Consider the following 17,255-nt stretch of genomic DNA (forward strand, 5'->3'; position numbering starts at 1 on the left):
GAGGGGCCTGGAACACAAGTCTGATGAGGAGCGGCTGAAGAGCTGGGGCTGTTTAGTCTGGGGAAAAGGAGGCTGAGGGGAGACCTGATCGTTCTCTACAACTGCCTGAAGGGGGGTTGTACTGAGGTGGGTACTGGTCTCTTCTGCCAGGTGGCTGGAGATAGGACGAGAGGAAATGGCCTCAAGTTGCGGCAAGGGAGATTTAGGTTAGATATTAGGAAAAATTTCTTTACTGAGACGCTTGTCAGACATTGGAATAGGCTGCCCAGGGAAGTGGTTGAGTCACCATCCCTGGAGGTATTCAAAAAGTTCATAGACGGGGTACTCCGTAACATGGTTTAGTGGGTATGGATGATGGCTGAACTCGATGATCTTGAAGGTCTTTTCCAAACTAAATGATTCTATGATTCTGAGGCACGCAAGGATATTTGGTCAAGAAAGGATGAGACTCCAGATGGAGCAGGAAGGAAGAGTGACCATCAGGCTGTTTGCTTCTCTTTAGAAAAAACAGAGTGACATGGGTGTGCATAGTCCTGCTGGTTCTGCTTTGGAATGATCTAAGAAAACTATGTCAGAGCTGCCTAGCAGATTTCTTCAGCCATCAGTGCTGTAGTGTTCCTACCGCAAGGAGAGTGCGGCTCCAATATGCCATAGTGAAATCACGATAGTCTTGGCCCAAGGCCACAGCAGTTCCTCAGTTAGGCACTTAGGTGTACTGGCTGGTTCTCAGGAGGCCTTCTGAAGTATTTATTTATCTCCAAAATAAAAGTGGAATTTAGGCACTTGTCTTCAGCAGCAGGCTAAGTTTTCTCTAGGTAAAGTATTGGTAGATACACAAACCAAGAACTATCAAGCCCTTCCTTCTTTTTATGATGGAGAAGAACTGTGTACTGCCTCTTCTCTATTTGTTTGAAGAGTGTTTTATAAAGACAAAGAACAGCTAAACAGAGTGTTCAGTTCCTTGAATGAGAAGCCTCTTTGCAGAGGAGAGAGGATGTGCCTAATCCACTTGGCTGGGCAGGATACCTGCTGAGTGCTCTTCAATTGTACTTCTTGCTAATCACTAAATGCTTTGAGTCATCCAATGATTAGCACAGCCCTGCCAGCCTACATCCCTCGATTTACGGATGAGCCTTTTTCTATTCCAACTGCCTTTGTGGTGGTGACATCAGGCAACACCTAAGTGCAGGAGTCTTTCTATGCAGACAGGCTGGGGCCATGCTTGCCCTTTGCAAAAGCATGTCGCATTCAAAGAAGACCAACACTTGGGCCAAGGAAGCTATGCTGCAAGCAGCTTAAGGCCAAAGCCAGTTGTGTAAACTGTGGGATAAAGGTATATACCTTTATATGTCTTTATATCAATACGTTTATAATGTCTCTACTTTTTTAGCATGGTATAGCATTGTTTTTAATGAGCTATGGAAGTTGCCAGACTTCACATCCTTACAGGTCTGTTTGTTAACATGAATGTCATTTGAGGCATTTCCTTGAACACCTTTCTTATTATAATTATACGCATGTGAAAACGCACAGACACAGGCTGTGGTCTGATTCTGCTCTCTTAAACCAGTGTAAAGAAATCAGAATGGGACCTGTCTCCCCTCAAAGCATGTGGGGGGGGAAAGGTCTGCTAGACTTCATGGCAGCGTATGTTGTTTGATATTTTTCTACTATGTATGTCACATTAGACTGAAACAGTTGCTTCTAGTGAGGTGGACCCTGTTTTGCTGGGCTGTTAATGAGTTCTGTAAAAGGTATGCCATTGTGTTATGGGTTATACCCATTTTTGTCAGATCAAAAGCAGTAAGTTTAAAGTGTAGAGTAGCATTGTAATTTCTATACAGGACTACTGTTCCCTTGCTTAATAGTAGCTTATTTCATCTCACAAACACTGAACTAGTTAAAAAAAAAGAGGTTCTCCTCTTATAGGATTTTTCCTGTGTGTTATATGCTAATACTGCCCTAAACGCAGCAGTCCTGTTAGCCATACAATTTAAAATAGTTTATGTAGAACAGTTCATAAAAACTGTGATAAGGAAAAAATAGTATTATCTGAAGCTTAATATTAATATAAACAATATAGAAAAAATACATATTTACATAATGCCAAAATACAATTATATACATTAATATCTATTACACTTAAATTATATATCTTTAAAAAAATCACCAGACCAATAAATTATACACAGTCTCAACAGAAAGGTCTGGCACCTTTCTAGTGCATGAAATACATACATAAAAAAACCCAAACAAAACCCCTAGTTAACAAATGTGGTCACAAAAGCAGGTGTCTGTAACATTCTTAGTGCCTTGAATAAACAGCATCTGAAAGCAAGGAAAACTGAGATTAGAAAAATTAAAACACCCCAGGTGGCTTCATGTTCAAATCTGCCAGCTGACTACAGTGCTCTGAAAGGTGGCTGTGTGGCAGCAGTGCTGGCTGGTGATTGATGTGGCTGCTGAAGAGCAGACCCCACCTCTGCTTTTGCTGGCACTCCCAACTTGTGGAACCCTGGTTGTTTCAGTCCTTGGCCTCCTCCAAGCCTGCTCTACCTGTTGATGACAACTCTGATTTCTACAGGCTAGATCAAGAAAACTATTTTGATCTCTCATCATATAATCTCAATTCCTAATGCCCAAATTTGAGGAACTACTGAGATCCTGCTGTCTGACTGAAAACTTCTACAGCCCTTAGGAATCAGCTCTACCAGGACACACAGGCTACCTCTGCTTACAGCTTCTCCGGACTGGTCCTCTGGCCATAAGAACAGGAGGTGAAGGGCAGTGCTAGTGCCAGGTTTGCTACTCCTGCAACTGTTATCACCAAGGGACTGGATACAGGCTAGGAAAAAGAGCCTACAAGGATGGAGAGTTGGGGGAGAAAGAAAGACCATAGCCTTGGACACCTCCATTATCCCATCAAGGCAGATGGGAAGTCTCCTAAGGCCGCCTGTATGGTCAAGAGCAAATGAGGGTGATTCAGGAGAGAAATCAAACTCTGTGAATGACAGAAGAGCCCAGTGAGCCCAGCCAGCAGCCTCAGTGTGCTTAAAAGTGGATGGTGTAAACACTGGTGAGGTAAAAGAGGAAGCCAGTATCATGATACAGAAGGGATTCAGTTCCCCCAACAGCAGAGGTACCGTGAAGTGTGAGACACAGAGAGCATGAAGCTAAGGTAGGAGCAGGAAGAGAAGTTATAATGACTACTAATGAAGGAAACAAAGATGCAATTGTAAGACTGACAAGAGCAGAGGAGTGAACAAATGAAGGTCCAGGAGAGAATAAAAATTGATGGCAAAGGATAGCACAATTTTCCCCCTCAATTACATTGTCAATGAGCTATTACATTTGAAACATTTTACAATTTGATAAACTTGCACTTACCTCTGTGATACTCTGGATTCACATTTTCATATATTGGAAACAAAGGATTTTCTTGTTCACCACGAAGTTTTCTGGCTCTTAACACATCTCTCACACATTGATGTAGATACACATATTGACACTGCAAAAGAATTATTTTTTTTTAAGTCATTCTTGGAAATTTTGTAATTTAATTTTCTGTACTGTGAAAAATCATTACAGGCCAACTCCCTCGCACAAAATCAAGGGTAGTGTTAAAAATGAAAATATACTTCTAGAATTAATCTCCTTTTCACACTAGTAATACAGTAAAGTTTTATGATCACCTGTTTTCAGAAATGCTACCAGTAGAACATAAATGAACATAATATGTTTTGACGGATCATGTCATGAGTGAAGGCTCTTATCAACTGTAAGGCATAATTTGACACGATGCTGTGTTGGATAGCTACTTCTGAATGCTTTGGTATAAAGTACATGTAACAGAATTAATATGTGCAGGGAATCACACAGAAGACACAAACAATTTCCTGATTTTTTTGTTCTGAAAAGAAGCCTTCTCCACAGAATTTTATCATAATATATAAATATGTCATAGAACTTTGACAGAGCCAAAATTTCTGGCAAAAGCAGTATTTTTTTGATAAAATATAAGATTGCTTCTGACTATGCAGTGAATGACAGACTGTCTTTTCTGAAGAGTGCCATTCATAGCAGGGAGCTAAGATGACATTCATAACCAAAGTAGGGAGAGTCAGCTTGTTATTGACTATTTATCAAACTACCTTGATAGAACAGGTTGTTAAATTCCCATGCTTTGATAGTCTTTGTGGTTTCTGACATGGGTCATTACTGTTTTTTGATTAGTGTAGCAAGGTACCCCCAAATTAGGCTGAGCATCTTTACATATCATGGTGTACCTTTTTAATATTACTTTATCTCAAAGACATAATTTCTCCAATAAGCATACACATTTTCTCCCCCTACATCTTCTTTACTTATTTTTCACAAGAAATTCAGCTACTGCTCTGTGCATTTTTCTCAGTGGTCTGGCTCTGGGAAGTGAGGATGCCTGCTGTTATGCACATACGGCTGCTGTCTCTGTGGAGCAGAATCCTGCACCCAATTCGGTGGAAAGTTGGCCAAGGCATGGAGACTTCCTTTGGCAGAGACCACTGTGGACTGAAATGGTGGACAGCTTCTCTGTCTGTGTTACAGCTGCTGTGCTGAGCCCACTGCCTTTTGAGCTGATGGACACAAGTTTTGTTACTCCCCTGCATATCTCCAGGGGCAGTCTCTTGTCTTAAACAGCTTTCAGCCAAATCTAAAGCAGGGGCAGTGTTTTATTGCTGCTGTTTTACTGTGACTGCATAATGTCAAGCAGGATGGTGCTGTGATCTTTGGCTGGAGCATCTCATTGCAAACAGTCCTATTTGCTGGCCTGTGCTCCCCAGCGGGATTTGGCTTCCACCACATCAACAGATGGGGACCTAGCTTTTATCCCAACCTCCAAACAGATTGTGGAAGCCAAGACATGAACAGTAACAGAAGGAGATAGGGTCTTCAAACACATTGGAGTTTGTGGTGTGGACTTTTCTTCCCCCTCTCCCCATCTCCTTTACTTTTTCTTAAAAGATGTGTAAGAGTTACTTCATAATTCATGGCTAATTGCAAACTTTGAATCATCACAGAACTCCAGAATAAATTTACTTCATTTTCTTGCAGGAGGATGAGAGATTGCATTGCTTGTGCTCCAAGCTACCTTGATGAAAGGCAGGTCCAAATCAGAAACCATATACAGATGCAACTGACAGTTCAGTTTAATAAGATTTGCTGAGAATACAGCAGCTCAGTGGCTGTGCACTGACACAGATATATGGTCAGTCTACAAGCATGCTACAGGTTAAGTACGTGTGAGCTGCAAAAGATTTCTGTCAACCCGTCTCTAGGATGCTGACTGTCAATTCTTCCAGGGGCAGGACTGGTTACAACAGGGATCTGGGTAAGACTTGAGCCACTGCTATTGGGGCAGGAGTGCATGTAGCGCTGGTAGTGGGAAGGTGGGGTCCTCCTCATTATTATTCTGCTTGGGTTTGGCTGCCTTTTGACCTATATGTCATGTCAAGCTCATGCCAAAGGTGGGCTTTGTATCATACAACTTTGGTGGTCTATAAGCCTGGTGTCAAATTTAGATTCTTCAGGTAGTTGCCTCTTTTTTCCAACTAGGGAAAAAGAGCCACCCCCCTGAGACACCTGTCTGCCTTTGCTGACTATGGTTGATAGGAATGTAGAAGGCAAGATGGATCTGTCTCTGAGGATACCCAGACCAGGCTGACAATCTGTCTCCCCTCCAACAGGAGGTCTTCTGTGTTTAAGATAGTTCCAGGAAATCTCTTCTGCATTCCCTGTTGAGCCTCTCTTTATACCCATGTATGAATTTTACATCTATCAGGAAGCGCTGCCACTGATGTTTTCATTTCCAAATTGCAAGAGAGCTCCATTAGTATCAAGCTACAGGCAGACCCATCAAACTTGTTCCGATTCCTCTATTAACAGTTCACAGCCAAAGTGTAAAGACTGCCTCCACAACTCGCCTTTATTAAATCAGCTCCTAAGTGTTTAGCTGCTATTAGTGTAAAGTGATTTTCTTGCAGCTTTAAAAGCACAGAAAGAAATCCCAAACACGTACTCTTTCTGCACTTCGAGAATAAATGTACTTGCTTTTGCATAGTATGTTAGGAGAATGCTGATCAACTTTCCAATACCATTAATGAAAATGATAGAGCAGCTCAATAAAAAATGAACTGCAAAGCCACAAGGTCACAGTGCTTAGAGTTTTAAAATTACGTACATCTAATTTTCTCTGCTCTCCATTCCTTTTCCCTATTATGTCAACCTATCTGTCTGGTTTAGGCTTGTCTCCAAACCCATCCCTGAAGGACCTAACTCTGCTTAAAGCTCATTTACTGGACACTGCACTAGCACAACAATGTGCTGTTAAGCTGCATAACACTGCTGGGGTGATTGTGGGCCAGTGCCAACAGGAGAAATCTATAGAAAGCATAGCTACCACTTGTTATGGTTTGGACCCACTGTATGAGAGCCAACCCTGAACTAGAAATTCTCACAGAGCTAAAATATATCTAACTAGTATTTTACAGTGGAGTAACTGTGAAGTGCTTTGAGAGCCTTTAAGATGAGAGTCTGATTATTATATACTGCAGCTGGTGTTGCTGTATTTAAAGGCTGTATTTGGCTATTTAAAACTTACCTCTGTCTGAACCATGTGAACCCGATGAAGCCTTAGATCATGTACTGCTGCATAAATGTCGACAGTGTCCTTTGAATCCAGCTGCTGCAGAATTCGGTCCAGTGCAATGAATGTGCCAGTCCTGCCAACACCAGCACTGGAAAAGAAAACAATCCAAAACATTTAAAAGGAGATGGATCAAAGCATTCACTGTCTTCATATGATAGCTTTATAAAGTTCAGATCTCTAGGGTGAGAAGCTCATTGTTCAAATGGCATCTCTGGGACTTCAAATACTTTATGGTGGAATTTCTTTAGGAAGGAGGAAAGGATAGCGATGGTAGAGGTATCTCTGCTACTGCCCACACTGCTTTCTGCTATGAATTAACTCAGTCATCGAGATACACTGAGAGACTGCACCTGACTAACTTCTAAACCTCTTCTCTCCACTGATGAACAAGTAGGCTTGATTCTAAAAGATCAGTTGGCTTGTGCTTTGCGGAAGGGCAGAATAAGTATCCCAGAGTCCCCAGTAGCTAAAATGCTGGGAGGTGGGGTTTGGAGACAGGAGGTTGGGAAGAGAGGAAAGTTGACCGGTCGGTGATACAGTAGACATCTGACATGTTGCAGCACATCATGTACAGGCAGACACAGGTGGGGTCATGTAAGATACATGCCTCAGTCCATGTAATGGGTGGACGGGACAGATACTACTTTCAGGTAGTACCAGTGAGCATATGGCTTTATCAGAAGATACACACAGCACCACACTGCACTCTCTCACTCTGTAACCCTATATTCTCCTGCAGCTAGCCAGTGGATCATGGATCAGGCAGTCCAGTCTTGCTTTTTTTGTATACGTGTGTACAGGTGGATCACAGAGCAGAGGAAAAACTGCAGCCCTACAGCTGCCAGAGATGGCACAATAGCAGAAGAGCATGAGAATGCAGTAAGGAGAGGGAGTCTCAGGCAGAATGGAGGAAAGGATGGATCTCCAGCTAGTCTCAACATCCATATGTAGTCAGATTCACCCCTGGGCATATCTTACCTTTTCAGAACAACCCTTTGTGATTCAGATGTTGGGCCACAAGAGCAGCACACAGGCAATTTAAGAATGCAAAAGCTTATGAGCAGTGGCAGCTGCTGACACCTTTAGTGCTCTCCAGTGATCCCACAGAGACACAGTGGTTCCCCAAGAGTCATTTTTGGGGCATCTCCAGGGTGAGGTTGTGAGCAAGTGCATATGCCTTGGGAATGCTGCTCAGATATATCTGGAGACTTAAGCCCATCAGCTGTCTCAGGTTCTGTGGCTGCCCATGGCCTAACAGGGATGAACATTTGGGATCTTCCTGAGGGTATGCACAAAAGCTCTGTGTCGCTGACCTTTTGCTGCTGCACATACCTGCAGTGCACAATAGTTGGTCCTGTGTCTGGCGTCCTGTTGATATAATCCCTTACAGTTCTGACAAACTGGATCAGGGACTGGGTGGTCTCTGGCACACCATGATCTGGCCAGACAGTGTAGTGGAAGTGACGAATGAGCCTTGTTGAGTCAAGCTGCTCTTCCTGTTGGGATACAAAAGTGTGGGTCATCAGAACAGACAAGAGAGGAGGGGACACATGTAACATGCACCTTCAGAGCAAATGCCACAGCTGCCACCAGAGATGAGCTGGGCATGATGCAACTGTGCTACAGCAGAAGAAACCTTCCTAATTTAGCCTTGCAAGTGGTTTTAAGCCAATTAATTTTTTTATAAAATAAGATTAACACAAACATACACTGCAGATTTTAAACTCTCGTATTGTCCATTCTGGGAGCACAGATTCAGACAGCATCTCAACGATCAGGTCTCCATAGTACAAGGAATCCTGGTCAAGGGGCCAGTAGTGATCACACTTCACCTACAGGGACACAGAAAAATACAGATTTATTGTCAGTAACAGCTGTAAACAATGCCTTCATCCAGCACTGGCAGAAGCAGACTTCAGACTTCCTGTGCCTGAGGATGAAGGAAGAAAGGCAACAGCTGCATTCAGAGTGAGATGCCAACCCCCACCATGTCGGCTCAACAAACAGGGCCTGCGATGGGAATGGGCTAGGATGGGGCTGGGAAGTGGAAGTTCTCATCACAGATGTCTGTGATGGGGGGAATGGGAAGCATTTCACTGATGCCGTCTTCTGGATGCCACAACATTTTCTACACCAAGTCTTCTCAGAGATCTGCTGGGATGAGAACTGGGCCTCCAGTGCCCGCTTCCCCACCTCTTGCTGAGACATGACAGTGCGGTCCCACTCAGCCAGTGAGGTGCAGAAGACGTGGCTGCCTGTCCTGCATCTGCTTTCCCCATCTCCTCAAGAAAAAATGGTAAAGTGAAAGGAAATATCCCCATATGTGCCACTAGATGATCACTACTGCAAGTTTGTGTAATCTTTTTACAGATCTAGTCCCTGTCTTACAAAAGGTGCAGGATGTGGTCATACCTGGGGGGGGGGGGGGGGGGGTGTTGATTGCTGAGACAGCTAAATAACCTACCTACACTTGCACTCAGTAAGACTGTTAAGTGCATAAGTGGTGTCCTTGCTTACTACATCAGGGCTTATGCATCAGAGACAATTCAATGTATTTAATGATCAACATTTGCTCTCTAGAGCTTATATTTAAAGTAGTAGTTGATCAGAGTTGATGTGATAAACAGGCATTTTTTGCTGGTGGTTGTCTTTCTGCATGCTCAAGGGGATTATATTAGTACTAGTGAGCAAAGTCCTGGATTAGAGACGAGAAGCACTGAACTCTGTTCCTAACTCTAGCCTTGACACACTACACAATCTTGGGATGGTCACTGCATCCTCACTTCACAGCCTTAATCTGTCCCCAGTCATTAGATTATATCTCTTATCTCTTACTGTGTATCTCCTTGACTGGGGCCTTTGGCATTAGTATGATGCAAATAATAAGATTAAACTTTCAACAGATGTTAAAACAGTCATTAATAACAATGAAGAGTCACTGCTCACCCGGCCCTTCTCAACACACTGGGTTACCATGACAATATTGTGAACATTTTGCTCCCATGCCATCTTCCAGAACTCATCTTTGGTGCCAGGCAAAGGGCCCTGAGTTGCTATGTATTCCCTGCGGAAATTATTGCCCTGCAAGTAAAGAGAACTCCATTAGTTTTCATAAAGGCAGAAAAAAAGATCTTCTAGCAACTGAACAAGCCATGGGGTTGCAGCCAGGACTCTGCAGCAACAATGCCCTTGCTGGGACAATAGTTTTGAGAGCTGAATTGTTGGACCTGGAACCAGCTTGGACCTGGAAACAGAACGCTGCTTGGAGCAGAGAAAAGGAAGAGACTGCGGCAGTGTATCTAAATACTGTTCCTTTTGCGGCAGTCAAAGCTTTTCATTGTTCTATTGTGTTCAGCACAGTCTCAAGCAATTTTGGAACTACTCGGGGGTTTTGTTTTATTTACTGTTTTTAATAAATTAGCTGAGTTCTGGCTTGAAATCTGGATTGCTAAAGCCACTGCTATTATCAATCACAACTCTTTGGCAAAGGGCATTATTTTAATCTCAGCCAGTTTCACCATCCTGCATGGTGCCAACATTGTCAGGATGAGCTACAGCTCCACAATGAGGATGCCACCTGGAGTGATAGCTACAGTTGTTGTGGACACTGTATAAAACCAGTGACCTTTAAAAATGTGTCCTTGGCCAATTAGACCTGCTATCTTACATAACTATAGCAATCCAAGAATCCTTAAGTGCTGGGTAAATCACTCACAGTTAACTTAATGGCAGTCAGACACAGCCTTTCAGCACACCCACAAAATGAGTTCTCAGACTTTAGCTCAAGTGAATAAATGAAGGGGGAGGGGAGCCTTAAGCATCCAGCTTTATATTCAGTTTTAGATGAAGGACAAATTAACACTGGAGGGAGGACTGTAAAATACCATCCTTGAGTCACTTACTGGTATGTAGCTTGCATTAATGTAGTCTGAGCAAGGGTCATCGTCCACATTGGAAAGCTTCACTCTTGATGTGTCATCTACGAAGAAATTGATTACAGGAGGCTTATGACTAGGTCTTGATTATCACTCCCTCTCCCATTTACAGAAATGCATTTGTGAAAGGACTGGCAGCATTATTACAAGGATTTTATATAGAGGGCTACTTTAGAGGGATAACTGTTTATATTTGTACTGCCTCTTTCATTCATGAGTGCTGTGGAGTGTTCCAAAGACTAGGAGATGGATGGATGGACAAGAAGGAACCAGTTAATATCCCAAACTTCCTCTGCTGAGTTGCACAGGATTTGTTATGGCAACAAAAGAGCCACAACAGCATCCTTCTTTGATCCTGGCAGCAGTGTGCTGTACTGGAGAGCAGTGCCCAGCACTGCCCTTGAAAGAGCAGTAGCGCTTCAGTGGTCTGCACAGCTCCCAAGCTAATGTGTGAGCAGGTTAACCATATTCCCTGGGTAGAGAACCCTCTGTAGAGAGATACAGAATGCCTAAGTCACCAGGTCACTGATTCATGAGATAATGCCATGCTGGCTCTCAGGCAGGTGTTGTTTCTTGTACATCATGGGCATGCTCCCCAGCCCAGCATGGCAGGCAGAACACAGGAGATGCTGTGAAGCTGTGCTCTAAGCACATACCCCATCCAGCAGCAGGGCAGCATGTGGAACAGCAGGTCATTTGGTGTTCGTCCTAGATGCACAGCACGTTACCTCCAAAACTGCCAGATAGGAGATTAAAGGTGTAAACTCTCAATGACAGGTCTTGTATCAGGAGAACAGGGCTAACCTTACATGTGTGTCTTACCATGCAGAACCAGAACCACACTAGCTTTACATTGCATAGCAGGTTTGCTGTGTCCTCTGAAGAAGAAAGATTTGGCAAGGCTGTCAAAAAGCAATGAATGGATGATACCCTGTATGTAAACAACCCTACTGTTATTTCTACTATCCTTGTTATCAGCAGTGACTGAACGGCCCTAATAGCTGGAGCTTTTTCTCTCTAGACTGAACACTAGCCATTACACCTCTAGTGTGAAATGAAATTACTGGTCTGTGTGAAGCCATTCAGGGCCATACATCATCTGCCTCCAAGCACCAGAACCTGAGCTGGCAGAGGTATTTCATCTCTGACAGAGAGGAGGGAAGGGATTGGCTGCACTCTCTTTTCCACTAGGCTTGCTGAAAAAAGTGAAAAATAGCTGGTGTGATGTAATATTACACAACCAAACCTAAAACTCACACGGCAATATATTATTGTATCGATTCTTCCCTCTGTTCTCTGACAGAAGTGCTATGTCACATGTCTGGTTTCGACCCACATCTTTCAAGTCCTGCAAAAAAAAGTAGGAATAAAATGTGAGGTGAAAATAATTAAAGGATGTGACAACACAGGAGGACACAGTACTTATCAGCTCTCAAAGGCCACGGACAGAGAATGGGTGTTTTTTTTAAAAAAACAATCTGAAATTAAATAGCTAATCATACTGGTTTAAAGCAAGCACATGGCTGGCAGGTGCTTTCCATGCTTTATCACACAGATGTGCCACACAAATGAATGCTCCTGACCTCAGCCAGATAGGTATCAGGCAGAGGCTGCTAACCAGAATATGCTATGCCAAATAAGAGCTGGTTTCTGCACTAGGAAAAGTGGAGTTCGGGTGAGACTCTCAAACTTATTTGGACTTGTGTGAATAAGACAAACGAATGCAGGCCTTTCTAACCCATTGATTCAGCCAGCCCGCCCCTTCATAAAGCAAGTCCTTTGCCTAGGTTAGGATCCCACCTCATACTCCTTGGACAGGAGGTAGTTGGAGTCTGCTTGAAGTTTGGTGAAGTGTGCTTCAAAATGACTGACTTTGATCGGACTAAAATATTCAACAGGAGGAAGAAAATCACAGGATGAATCACAGTCATAATTTATCCAGTTGGTTATCAAGGTTTTTTAGGTATTAATTTTTTCTTTTTACCTGGAAGTTTTCCGGTTCCTAGAAATGATTTCAAAAGAAAAAGAAACACTTCATCAGTGAGTGACCAGATGGGACTGTTCATCCATGATGCCATGTTAAAATACTGCTCTTAGAAACAAAACTTTTGATGTTACCCTTTTTGGCCCAAGTTCAGATGGACTGACAGTGGCCTGTCCCTGCGAATGCTCAGCCTTGCTGTAGGTCTCTCGTGGCCATTGCTGGAATAAAAAGGAAGGTATTCTGTTTTACCGTTATGTTCTGATACTGGTAAGAGCTGCCAATAACATAATTTACGTTGGAAAAAAGTTGGTAAGTTGGAAAAAAGGAATTTATCTTAAATCTGTTTTGATTTGTGTCTCTGATTTGATTTGTGACATTGCTCTTAGCTGTGGCACAGAGTTTTCTTGTATTTCTGTTTGGTAATAGTGATGTGGAGTGTATGCATGTGCACAGGCAATACAACTTTTTTCTTGCTCTGAAACACTCAAAGCCCAGTCTATCATTATGGAGGGTATCCTATGCTAAGATGGGCCCTAAACTGGTTGATTCTCTACATGCAGAGAGGAACATGTAGGTAGATTTTCAGAGCTGTAAAAGGTCTACAGTTTCCAGCACATCCACTCTGCAGACCAGGTCTCTAGGAGATGCCCAGGTTCATAGCAGGAGTAAGTGGCAGTACCACAGTAGGCTTTGGGAAAGCCGCAGAAGTGGTACTGACTCCATATGGTTAGCATCCTTTCACTGCCATCTCCTCCTTCAACACCCTTCCCTTAGAGAACGCTTTCTCTTTATGTATGTTGAGGGAAAACCATACTGGTATACTTGCAGTCCTGCTGGCTATTTAACTCACAAGAAGAAACCACACTCTATCTGAAGGTTATCTACACTAAAAAAATGCAATGAGATGTGCAAGGTGGAAAACATCAATTTGCACTCTGTTCATGCTCTGTGTACTGGGATGGTTAGGAGTGCACAAGTCTATACATGCAAAAGCAGACTTTATTTACTATTGCTAATGATTTATGCCTCTTTTTTTTGGATGGCATATAGAGGAATACACTGAATTTGTTCATAGAGCCTAAGAATAGCATTGCTAAAGGGTAAATCCATTCCAGCTAAAAGCTATGACTAGTCAGAAAACATGTTTTTTCAATGTGAAATTCTGGCATCTGAAAAAGAAATTCAAAACAAAATAGACCTAATCTTGTATCAGAAAAAGAACTGAATTTCAGATTTCCAGAGACTCCCACATAATGGAAATGTTGATCTTTTTTTTATTTCAGAAACCACAAGGAATTTCACATCAATAATGTCATATCTCTTTCAGTCACGCAAAATGGTTTAAATTTTTCAAAGTTGAGATAGAGTATTTCACTTTTTAAAAATACATTTAAAATTCATTATTTAAGATTCATCTATAATGTGAAATATACAACTATAATTGACAAAAAAATAAGTAAAGTTTGAACTAATCTTTTGGACACTTGAGGTAATGCCACACCTTAAGATTTTTGAACTGAAATAATAAAGTCTAAATGAACAGTTTCAAGAGCTTCGAATCTACAATGTAGATGAAATGAATTTGAAACATTTCATTTTTGACAAAAGACATTCGGTTTGAATGATAAACCAGTGGTTCAGAAATATTCAGACTCCTACTGAAAACTAAAAGTTACAAGGATCCTCTACGAGATAATCCTGACTAACATCAGTAGGTATCTGAATCAAGAATATATAGCTCTCTTAATATGTAAGTCATTAGTTCTATACTTAGTGTGTACAGATGTTGGGGGATATAGATTTTATCTGTCAAATAGTTCAGTGCATTCCTCCACACTTCAAATATTGTATTGCTTAAATGAATATAATTTGACCTAACTTCAATAACAGAGACTGATAAAGGGACTCAACTTACCTAACTTTTTGTCTGCAGACAAATAAAGCAGTAACAGCCACTAACATCACAATCAGAAACAAGCCAGCACTCACACCTTCAATAATTCCAAACAGAGGCTCTAGAAACAAAACAGTGTATTTATGTATCTTGAGGAAAAGGTATGAAGAAACAAAGAATCAATAACTTTCAGGGGATATATTATTATCAGCTAAAGAAAATGGTTAAATATAAGGAAATGCAAGGCATTTAAACACTTAGCTAAAACCTGCCGTTGATTTTCTGTCCTTATTTTTTCCAAACATTACACAAAATCTTTGACTTCCAACCACAGTAAAAGAAAGCACAGCCCCATTACATGGGAGTTTGGTTCTCTTGCAATTTGAAGCTTTCTTGGTGATAGTGTCACTGAGCATTAACCCTTGCCTTTACTGTCAGCAGCTGCATCAAGCAATCCTCTGAGTTTTCAAACTAAGGCTGGATGAGCCACAGCTCCAGCCTCATTTCAGAGCAGCCTTCAGGACATGCACAACAATCTGGTTTTGTTCCACTCTTTGCAAATAGTTCTGGATCCAGAGTGTTCTGAGGCACAATATATAATCACATGCTACAGTCATTGAAAAACAAGCCTGAAACTAACCTGCCTCTGTAGTGATTGGTAAAGAGAAGAAGGTGTCTGTGAAGAGCGGTTTAGGGAGTTCCTTTGGGTCTTCACTGAAGAGCTGGGTAAAAGCCCGTATGCTGATCCTAAAAAATCAGTACCTTTATAGTTAGAGCTCATCAGATGTTCAGAACCAACAGCAGAAAAGTAAGAACTCATTTGCCCCTTAGAGAAAACTAAAACCTTTCCACTGACCACAGACAGTTCTTAATGTGGGCACCCGAGTTAAATACTATAGCTGGGGGAGCCCAGCTAGTGCAGGTGGAGAGCTCTCAGGTTCCCTGGCAGAGGTAACAGATGGGGCTCTGGCTGCTGGCACACACAGCCCGACCGTGCCTGAAGGCAGGACTAGCAGAAGCTGCAGTGGAGAGAGGACTCAGAAATGCTTCTTGGTGGGGATGTTTTTTCTTCACGTGGCTGGGCAGGGCTGTGCTAACGGAGAAATGTTACAGTCTTAGTTCTCCTGCTAACCTGGGCATTTCCCAGTCTGAATTTTTGGGAAACACGCCATAATGAGAGCAGACTGTGGTAGGATAGCACTATCTTGATGATGATGAAAAAGCTGAGAGGCATGATGTACACTGCCTGGCAGGTGCCTTCTGTCCATATGGTCCAGTGAGCAGCTTGCAGACCTCTTGGGAGAGTGTTTGCCTGCAGGAAGGGCGTGACTGAGCTGCACTGGAGCTCACATTTGGTCTCACAGCCTCCATAACTGCTGAGCCTGGTCTTGGCAGTCGCCCTCTTCTACACCCTGCAGCTAACATGGGCCTAGCTCTGGAGCCTGGGCATGGTGCCACAGGTTAGAATAACCTCCAGGTTTTTCTAGCTTGTTCAAAAGGACTGGTGTAGGGTAGTGGTGCCAAACAGAGTGAGTGAAGCATCATTGCCTTCTCCTGTTGAGTAGTCTTCTGACTTCGCTGACCGTCTTAAGTCTTTGCAAAGAAAGATTTAGCAGCTATAGGAGAGCTGCCCATCAAGTTGAGGGAAATAAATAAACCTATTCACTGCACAGAGTTTTGTGCATAATTAATCATATCATTCCCATGCTAGTGAAGGACTGGTTCATATCTATGGAGTGGGGGCATGGATAAAACTTTTATAAATTCACAGTGAAACACAAAGAACATCGTACAACCCAGTTATTCATCTACAGAAGCTCAAGTCTACCAAGCATCCAGACAGCACCATGCCTAATAATGTGACAGAGCACAACTACCAACATAAATCTAACCTATAAGCAGTCCGAGGCTTTAGGGGTCCATCGCAGAATTTTTGCTGATCTGGATCACACCTTCCTCCCAGATTTTCCATTTCTCCTCCAAGCTTAATGTCAAAGCTTTTATAGTCACTGTCAGGGTTTTCAGCACATCTGCTGGCAAAATAATTTGTCTGGTAGATGCGTATGGAGTCATTGTGTTTGTACTCCAGGTAGGAAGGTAGTGGGTGCTGCTCATCAGGCTTTGGTCCTTCACTACCTACATCACGTGCAGAGAGAGAAAGAAAGTTTATGTATCACAGCCATTAATGTGATGCAGTTTATAGGCTCTAGCTGTTGACAGACATATTCTTATCCAACTTTCTAGCACTTCTTGGAGGCTGCACAGGCTACCTTGTGAATACAAAGCTACAGTGGTTAGGGTACCTTGTTTTTAGTACCAACCTTGCTATTATTCTTCTGGGAAACTTCAGACAGATTTTCTCACAAGACCTCAGCAAAACTTTTCCAGATACAATGCTGCAATTGTAGGCATGCACAGGTCAAATCCAATGCTATGCCATTTTTTCCTGTGCTGTTGGTGGAATCTCTGTGATCCAGATTCCCGGATCCTACCACCAGCTACTTCAAAAAGCATGTAAAAAAATATCCACACACTGACAAGTCTACTGTATAGAGAGAAAAGCTGCAATAAGAAATGACAGGAGTCCCCTGAATGGAAACTCACAGTAATGTGTAGAAGACTCAGGTAGGCAAAGCCATGGCAATGAGTAGTACCTTTCTCAAAGAGCTTTATAGTCTGCACAAACATGATAGAGTAGCCAGTGGAAACATCATCTCTGCTTTTTTTCCTAAGGGCTGATGGAGAGAGAGATTAAGA

General features: G+C 42.5%; 1 protein-coding gene across 1 annotated transcript in view; it reads right to left on the reverse strand.

Annotated features, from left to right (window-relative positions):
- Positions 1 to 2,374: 2,374 nt before the first annotated feature.
- PTPRB (protein tyrosine phosphatase receptor type B) overlaps positions 2,375 to 17,255 on the reverse strand; it is a 61,523-nt gene continuing 46,642 nt past the window's right edge. Inside the window, exons 21-33 of the mRNA XM_049792084.1 lie at positions 16,391 to 16,634; positions 15,139 to 15,245; positions 14,520 to 14,619; positions 12,739 to 12,822; positions 12,605 to 12,622; positions 12,421 to 12,502; positions 11,878 to 11,968; positions 10,588 to 10,664; positions 9,632 to 9,766; positions 8,395 to 8,517; positions 8,018 to 8,181; positions 6,638 to 6,773; positions 2,375 to 3,508 (exon numbers count right to left, since the gene is read on the reverse strand). Coding sequence (XP_049648041.1) covers positions 3,362 to 3,508; positions 6,638 to 6,773; positions 8,018 to 8,181; positions 8,395 to 8,517; positions 9,632 to 9,766; positions 10,588 to 10,664; positions 11,878 to 11,968; positions 12,421 to 12,502; positions 12,605 to 12,622; positions 12,739 to 12,822; positions 14,520 to 14,619; positions 15,139 to 15,245; positions 16,391 to 16,634 — 1,508 coding nt within the window. The 3' untranslated portion in view covers positions 2,375 to 3,361. The remainder of the gene's footprint in view (positions 3,509 to 6,637; positions 6,774 to 8,017; positions 8,182 to 8,394; positions 8,518 to 9,631; positions 9,767 to 10,587; positions 10,665 to 11,877; positions 11,969 to 12,420; positions 12,503 to 12,604; positions 12,623 to 12,738; positions 12,823 to 14,519; positions 14,620 to 15,138; positions 15,246 to 16,390; positions 16,635 to 17,255) is intronic.

Source organism: Accipiter gentilis, chromosome 34, assembly GCF_929443795.1.
Source record: "Accipiter gentilis chromosome 34, bAccGen1.1, whole genome shotgun sequence".
NCBI lineage: Eukaryota > Metazoa > Chordata > Aves > Accipitriformes > Accipitridae > Astur > Astur gentilis.